General features: G+C 38.1%; 1 protein-coding gene across 1 annotated transcript; it reads left to right on the forward strand.

Annotated features, from left to right (window-relative positions):
- Window positions 1–5375: 5375 nt before the first annotated feature.
- On the forward strand, window positions 5376–8499 carry soul2 (heme-binding protein soul2). The gene is made up of 4 exons (XM_041252038.1): window positions 5376–5611; window positions 6449–6575; window positions 6887–7064; window positions 7810–8499. Exons 1-4 carry the CDS (start codon window positions 5465–5467, stop codon window positions 7982–7984), a joined length of 627 nt encoding a protein of 208 aa, XP_041107972.1. The 5' UTR covers window positions 5376–5464; the 3' UTR covers window positions 7985–8499.
- Window positions 8500–8673: the final 174 nt, after the last annotated feature.

Consider the following 8673-nt stretch of genomic DNA (forward strand, 5'->3'; position numbering starts at 1 on the left):
CCATAAAATGACAGTGACGTGCGGGGCTATCTTAAACTGTGATGTGGAGGACCCCTGTGAAGCACGGGCAACAGCTGCAGACTATGACTACTGATCCCTTCACAGCTTTGTGACTGTCTCACTTCAGTGTAATTGATTGATGCTACAATCTTCCAAAGCTTTTGCTTTCCCCTGTTAGTCACCAGTTGCTTCCAGTAGACAGATCAGTAATTGTCTTCAGGAATATTTGGCTTCAAAAAGGCAGGGGACCTCAATTTGTTGGTTGCTGAGATACAAACAGCCTATACCATGTCCCTTCATAGTTCTGATAAATCTTGGCTTCTACCTGTTGTACAGTTAACAAACAGCTAACTGCTCTAGGCTTTCATATTTTATCTGTGTATCATTGACCGTGATTAGCATTAGGATTTCCTAAACCTGAAAGAGGCTGTGGTGGGGTAGTAAAATGCCATGTGGGAATACAGATGCGTGTTTGAATATACTCGGTACAACAGGAGGCAACAACAGGAAGTGGTGAGAATGGGATACTGGAAAGCATGGTTAATGTGTCTGTGATGTTAATATGAGAACTTACTTGTGGTGTGTGGTAATCTTCAGTTTTGGTTTGTACTTTTCTCAAAAACATTAGATAAGACAGGATGGATGAAAAATTGGGCCGTTAAGTGTTCATTTAGAGTTCACATTAGAATTAATGTATTACAGTAAACGCCGCTCTTTTCTGACCAAGTGGTTTTGTTTTGTTTTCCATGGATCTATTAAAAAGGGGTGGCAATCTAAATGTAATAACAGCTGCAGTGTGTGGAATGAAGCAGGTTTTTTTTCTGATATTGTACACCAATGAAAACAAGTAAAAAAGATCAGTCCTCTATATATAATTGTGAATGCATCTTGATACTTTACATACTGTATTTGTACCCTGTCTCTAACAATAAGAAAAACACAAACAGGACATTTTGCCATTTGGTTCAAATTATGTAAAATGTACACAGTGCCCCCTTGTAATTTGACTGTTCGTTAGTTCATGAATTTGGTTAATTCACATTTAGTCCTTGTTGACAGTTTTGTCGCTGTTCACGGAAGACAATTACCGCTGTCTTGGACTGCCCGAGCCAGTTATAAATGTGCTATATTTTATGTGAGGGCCCTTCACTTATGCACCAATTTAAATATTTCTTTGTTTTTAATGCTTAATGTAGTGAAATAATGAAAGACCACTGCATGCTGCACAATACAAAATAACAAGGTGTGTTTAGCACTGTAATTGAATCACAGGGATCAATGTCTCAGTCATGGATCTTTCCGAGGCCTTCTTGAACACAAGCTCTATATCCCGTGAAACGACCATCGATTGAAGATTGGCTCTGCCCGGGTGGGGGTACGGAAAATAAGATTGGGATCAATGACAAACATGAAAGTTTGCCAAGACCTCACTTAGTCTTGGCTCCTTTTTCTTCCCAGCAAGATCTACATTTCATTGGGATTGAGACGGAAGGCTGTGAGTACAAGAGATACTGATGTCAGTGTTTGATTTCAATCAGGTTTCGATTCATGAACCAAACATCTGGTAGTTTTTTTTTTTTAGATTAGTTGTTTAAAAACTAGTACTGACAATCAGTTATTGCTTTAAAAGTAATGGAAGCAACCAAATACAGACACTCAAAAAAAAAAAAATTAGGGTTTTTAAAAAAAAAAAAAAAAAAAAAAGCAACTACTATTTTAGCAAGACTTCTCTTGCATTTACTTTCATTTAAAAAATAATAGGGGGGTTAAGAACAGGTGAATGCTTCAGATGCCTGCAAAACCAAGTTTTATTCTACACTGAATTGCAGTCCTGGTTTTAGAACAATTAGCTAGTTCCAAAAACCGAACAAGTGGCTCCTTTCTCCTTACTTCAGCTGGGTTTTCACAGAACAGGTCACGTGTTTAGTTACAGTGTGTACACTGTAAATGCTCCAAATTACCTTACCTCTCTTTTAGAGACGTGTAACCTATGCACTAAGATTATATGATGTGCCTACTATTAAAACCCCCAAATTGAGATATAATATGGGCCAGGCATCTCATCTTTGGAACTCATTACCTTCAAACGTAACAGCAGCCTCTTCACAATACCTTTTTAAATCACTCATAACTATGTATTTTAAATCTGAACATGGTTACAAATGTGAACAATTGCTTATGCACTGGGCGAGGTATATCCTGAACTGCATAGGGAATATATTCAATAATACATTGCCTCTGTGGTTCCAAGTAGGAATCAATTTATAGCACTAATGCATCGTATGACAAATGATTTATATTTGATACATCTTAGATGGTAAGCCTTGCCCTTGGTTGTAGACAATAGGCAATAATGGATCAAAACAATTGCAAGTTTAAACTTAAAACAAATTAGTTTTCTTGGAAATCAATAAATACTTTACTTCAAAACTAACCTTATTTGGGAAATAGCAACCTGATGCAGCTTGTTTGTTAAAGTTAGTTGATTCGGGAAAAATCTGTAATCACTTTTGTAGAATCCAATAATATTATTAAATTCAGAGTCCTGTAGCTGGATTTGTAACCACTTTCTACTGTGTGAAATGTTTAACATTGTATTGAAATTTGGTATTAATTTATTTTTGGAGCAGTCATGTCTACTTTAGCATAGCAGCAAACATGACTAACCAATATGTAAGATACCCTTTATTTCCAAGCAACGTGAGCTGCATTTATACTTGCTGTACCGGTACTTTCAGTCTGAATCTATACTATACTCAACACCATAATGCCTGAAGGTTTAAATAGAAAGGAACAGAGCGTTACATCATTAACTATGTAGGAAATTACATCATAAACACATTAATAGGTTTAAATAGAAATGAATGAGTAGAGTATCAAACCTTCCCTTGACAAAGGTATGAAAAACATACTGAAATGTTGGCTCTTTTGAGCACTTACATATTTTGAGTAAGATTTCCAACAGACTTCAGTCATGTAATGTTTCTCTGTTTGTAATATTAAGGAGCAGGGCTTCCCTGTTGTCACAGTACAGCAGGTCATGACATCACTCACACCTTGCTACTGGCTATTGTCAGGTCAAGGTTGATTGCAATACATGAACTTTCTGTGTTGTATAACTGTATGGTGCAAATGAACCCTGGAGGAAATCGAATAAGGTGTACAGTGGAACAGCTGTTATTTTGGTACTAATTACAGTATAGTGTCAAACTTCAGAAAGTGAGGGTGAGCTGGTGGACAGCAGGATCTCAGAACTGAAAAAATGAAGCTCAATGATTTATAAGATAAGTGATGGCCAAAAATGAAATATTTACAATGGAAGCTGTTTCACCACCATATTATATACTCTCCATGTTGTTTATGTGAGCATCATAATCAATTTCAACTTATAATGTTTATCACATGGCATAATGCTAAACAACATACATACACAATTGACACAAAGCATAGAAAAAAAAAAAGCTTAAAATGAGCAGTGTGGCAAGAGACAATTTCTGCAAATATACCCTCTGGTAGTTACACTAAAGGTGAAATAATGATATACTGTCTGGTAGTTACAGTAAATGTGTACGTCACTTGTGGCCAAAATCCCATCTTATAGACCCTTGCTTATTTTTATGGTTTCCTACTTTATGCCCACCAGGTAAATAAAAAGTCCTCAGGTTAACAGCTTTTAATTTAGAACTGTGGACAACAATTGGTTGACTTTAGTATTTTACTTACAAATGTATTTATGCTTTATCCAGCTTTCTTCAATCAGCGTCGTTAGCACATGTCTTAATACTTAAAGCTTCTCTTGAACCAGCATGAACGTTCGAAACCAGCAAACTATCCACTGACCAGGATAGACCAGTGCTGGGCATTACTGGGTTTACCAACAAGTAGGTACCCATATACAAATTAATAATAATAATAATAATAATAATAATAATAATAATAATAATAATAATAATAACAGTATACTATAAATGTATAGAAATAGTGAGGTGATGAAAATAGAAAAAAGAGAAATGTGTAAATAGCTGCGCTGGTCTACATACAAGATATAAACAAATGTAAAGGTCAGGATTGATTTTCATGTAGTTCAATAATTTTATAGTACGTGTGGCATGCTTTCGTGACACGACCCCCTAACTTACCATACAGTTAATGTAACCAGGTATAAGTTCATATCTACTCTGCTCACAGTGTATTGAAAACGCATATCTTAATACTTAAAGCTTTTGAGTGTGTTATTTACCATGTATGCATTATGTAGGTAGAGAGTGATACTGTTACATTTCTCAAAGTTATCAATAGTTTAATAAAAATGTTACGGGAGAGTGTATTGTTCTTTTTTTAAACTATGTTTCTACGCTTGTGCACCATACCTTTTGAGCTGCCTCATATTATTTGAACTCCCAGCCCTATTCTGTAAAGTTTCTCATAGTAGACAGCCTCAAGTTTTGGACCTTGTGTTTTTGTATTGAAGACGAGTTGTCGAAACCTGATAACTAAGAGAAGTACTTCACATCATGAACTGCTTACCTAAGAAATTCAATTCATTTAGGGTTAGGCTGGAGCTGTTTCCTGCAGCACTTACACCCACTTTATAATAGTGTACTTGTATATCAAGTAAGAACCTGTATTCCTTCCGCAGGCCTTTTACCTGTCTGTCTCTACTAACATGTTCTATGGACTGTGACCACTCTATAAAGGAAGGGCGAGCTTGCCCAGCAACTGCATTCAGTGTTTGCCCATTAAATTAGATAGTATTTTTAAAAATATTGTCTCATAGTGTGTCTGCTACATAATTTAGAAGTAGTTCCTAAAAATTTACAATCTTCAGCACTTGTCTGGGGAGGACTATTCAGTGAGTTGAGTGTTAAATAACAGGGACCACATTTTAAAGGTAACACAGGGGAAAGGTGCATCAATTGAGGAATACAAACGTTTGTCATGCACTTCCAAAAAACATGTTATACTATCTTGAGGGGGAGACCAGGTAACTATTATCAATCCATAATGGTGTAAATTCTGGTTAACTGGATAATTAATAGTTATAACACTCAAACAATAATTGGAATAAAACATACAACCATGATAATACACAACACTCTCCTTGGAAACTGCACTTCCAGGTAGGTATTGCACGTTCCTCTTGGTTATATGACTGTTTCATAATGATATGCTGTTGTCGTAACAGAGAAGTACCCTTTTTGTATCATATTAGTTTCCACTCACTCGCGTTAACCAAAATATACTCGGCGCCTCTAGCGGTAGCATAATGAAAAGCACGGGTTACAAAAACAGGCACGTATGTGCAGCATGTGCAGCGTAGCTGCCGGGGGCTGTTCGGCCAGGTGGGGTCGAATCAGCGCTGCTGTGAAACTCATGAGGCTATAAAAAGCAGGAGAGTAGCTTTGTATTCATATGCCTGTGCTCTTGAATACAACAGCAACTGCGGAGCTATTAAAACAGCAGTATGACAAACCTGTTTATCCTGGTGCTGCTCGCTCCGTATGGGCTGCTGGCTTCTGAACGAAACGAGTTACAACAACCAGGCGACGGGTCTCCTTGGTTTTGTCATAATCTGGACTGCCCAAAATACACTTTGGTGAAGAAGTACGAGGTGGGTTATTTAATATTATAAACGTCCACACATCAGCCTCACTGTTGTAACTTAATATCTTTCGTTTTGTTTTAATGTGTGCAAATTATCTACAGACCATGTTTATATTCACAGGATTAGCTTGAATGAATGTTTTATATGTCTTGCATCTATTTAGCCTAATGATGAAAACCCTTGTCTCAAAGAAAAGTGACAGAATTTCTTTCGACGGTTTATATAATATTTTGGCATTGTGTTTTTTGTTTGTTTAATTTTTTGACAGACGCCTTTTATCCAAGGCGACTTATAGTGCATCAGCTGAAGATCGAGGTGCAGCTCTAGGTAAATTGCGTAAGGCAGTAGCACTGTGTAGAAAGAAAAGTAGTTTGAGACATTTAAAAATGATAATGTACGAATCCATCTTTGTGTATTGAGAGAATGCATTACAGGGCATATCAATCCATAGAACTACAATGCATTTACTGTCATCCTGTTGCTTTACGAACGGAACCCTACAGTTCTCCCTGTTCTGTCTTTAATATGCAAATTAGGGCTTTTCTTTTGGGAACTGCACCACAACTTCGGTTTCTAAGTAAGACGTGCTGCAACTTTTAAATCGGCATCGCCGTGGCCATGGTGACGCGGGAAAGGGACTGGGTCACCACGTGCATGCGCAGTACTTATTTCAGACTATATCTTGACATGGCCACGGCAAAGAATATATTTTTAAATATGTCTAAAGGCTATATCTCGTATATATTCCTCAATAAATTGCTCATAAATAATTATGACTATAATTGTAATGTAGTATTACTGGAGATTTAATTAGTGTTTGAAGTTCTCTGTGATTTCTATTAGACATTTGAAGTGCGCAGCTATGAGGCTAGCCGCTGGATGACCACCGAGGTGGAAGGGAGGTACATGAATGCAGCCTCTAAAGGCTTCATGCGTCTGTTCAGATACATTCAAGGAGACAATGAAGCAGGTAATACTTACAGAAACAGCTTTCTTAATTATTACATAATTAATTGGAGGAAGCACCTACCAACTGAACCCCTCAAGTATAGCACATATGGTGTCTTGTCCATTGTTACTTAAATTGACTTATCTGGGAGATGCACCTTTTATATAACGTTTCTTATTTTGGAAATTCTTTGGATTACAAATAAACTGCTGTAGAAATTTACACCCAAGTTTGTGCTACATATCAATGGTGTTTCTATTATTTTTTGCCCTCCCCCCGAAAAATGTGTGATAACAGATTGCAAAAAGATCTTTGGTTGTCATTATTTTTAGGGGAAAATATTCCAATGACGGCACCTGTTGCTGTCGCTGTATATCCTACAGCCGACAGCACAGGCATGGGAAAGAGTCACTCTGTCTCCTTCTTCGTACCCCCAGCGATTGACCCACCTAAACCAAAGGATGCTAGAATTCATACGTTAAGTGTCCCAGCAGGCACTGTGTATGTCAGGTGAGTTCACTCAACCCGTTATTGCACTAAAACACAGGCCGTTTCACATTACACAATTCAATCTACACTGGGTAATCGTGAAAGTATAGTTACAGTTACTGCTTTTTGGACCTTATTTACAAAATACAGGGGCGTCATTTCAACATTGAACATTGTCTGTCCCAAATAGCATCATGAATGAGAACTTACCTTGTTTGTCCGGCAGTAACTGACAGGATGGGATGGGACGGCCCTTGGACCCCCCCCCTGGGGGGGGGAGGTGGGGTCTGCCAATGGGACGGGGGGGGGGGGGGGGGGGGGGGGGGGGGGGACGGGGGTTGGGGGGGGTGGGGGGGGGGGGGGGGGGTGGGGACTGGACGGGACAAAACCGGGGACGGGACGGGACGGGACTGCCCCCCTGAGTTTAGCATCTGATGTCCCTGATGAAATGTGTTGCTATAACGTTCTTACTCACATGCTGTTTTTAAGTGGATAGTGTGAAGGTCACTTAAAAATACAAATTGTTGGCATGTGTTTTTTATTCATCTATTTAAATAACTGTACCTAGTGTACTGGGAGATATATGTCTTATCACGCTGCAAAATTTGAGAGAATAATGGTTCTATTTGTATGGTAACAATATAAAAGTAACAAAGATCAAGTTAATTGCAAGAAGCACCTTTACGGCAGTATATTGGATTGATCCTTTGATGTATCAATAACTGATTTTGTTTTTTTTGTTTGTTTTTTTTTGTGTGTGTTCCAGGTCTTTCGGGGGGTTTGCAATGGGGACGACTGATGTTGATCAAGCCAAAGCGCTGGCTGATGACTTAAAAGCCGAGGGCTTGTCCTTTGATGAAAAGATCTTTGTGGCAGCTGGATATGACCCTCCCATCAGACCCATCAACCGACACAATGAAGTCTGGTACCATGCAGCCTAGAAGAATGCCACCCATCCCTGTGATAAAGCAAAAGAGTGCAGAATGTAGAATGTGACCTTCAGAAAATAATGGGTCATCCTGACCTGTTCATACTAATAAAAGCACTTCAAGCTAAATTGTTTTTAGTATGCCCGTTTTTAAAGCTGTCTTCAATCACTCCTCCAGTTCACGCTAACATACAATATTGTTTCTATCTGTGCTGGGGGAATCAAGCATGTTTCCCTGAATAGATAACATACATATTTTAATAAGCAAGACTGTAATCTCACTGCAATGGTATCCCAAATTGCATCTGTTTACTACAAAGGCTGAACAATTGGAATAGTTCATTGTATAACCACTGCATTAGACCACCTGCTCAGAAAAGTGCATGATTATCTATTCTGGGAAACAAGATATTCAATAAGCAAGTAACATAGCCTGTAGAAGAGAAACAGTATTGCTTCCTGTGTAAAGCAAATGAGCCTTGTAGTTGCTGACAATGAAAGTTGAATAAAAAATCTAATGAGAAAACACATGGTCTAATGAAGGTTGTTATTGTTTATAGTGACTCTCCAACAAAAATAAAGATGACCCTGTCTAATCTCCCAAATGCATTTCTCTCATGTAAATGGTTTATAAAATGTGCATATACATTATAGTTCTTATCATTCCTGCTGTATACAAAACACCTATCGACCCACATATAG

The sequence above is a fragment of the Polyodon spathula genome, chromosome 6, assembly GCF_017654505.1.
Source record: "Polyodon spathula isolate WHYD16114869_AA chromosome 6, ASM1765450v1, whole genome shotgun sequence".
In the NCBI taxonomy this organism is placed as follows: domain Eukaryota; kingdom Metazoa; phylum Chordata; class Actinopteri; order Acipenseriformes; family Polyodontidae; genus Polyodon; species Polyodon spathula.

What these genes read in the sequence shown, in the direction of transcription:
- soul2 (XM_041252038.1), top strand. Translation starts at nt 5,465, where the DNA reads ATGACAAACCTGTTTATCCTGGTGCTGCTCGCTCCGTATGGGCTGCTG. An exon ending in CTTTGGTGAAGAAGTACGAG is followed by an intron (nt 5,612 to 6,448) that starts GTGGGTTATTTA and finishes GATTTCTATTAG; the next exon opens with ACATTTGAAGTGCGCAGCTA. An exon ending in GCAGGCACTGTGTATGTCAG is followed by an intron (nt 7,065 to 7,809) that starts GTGAGTTCACTC and finishes TGTGTGTTCCAG; the next exon opens with GTCTTTCGGGGGGTTTGCAA.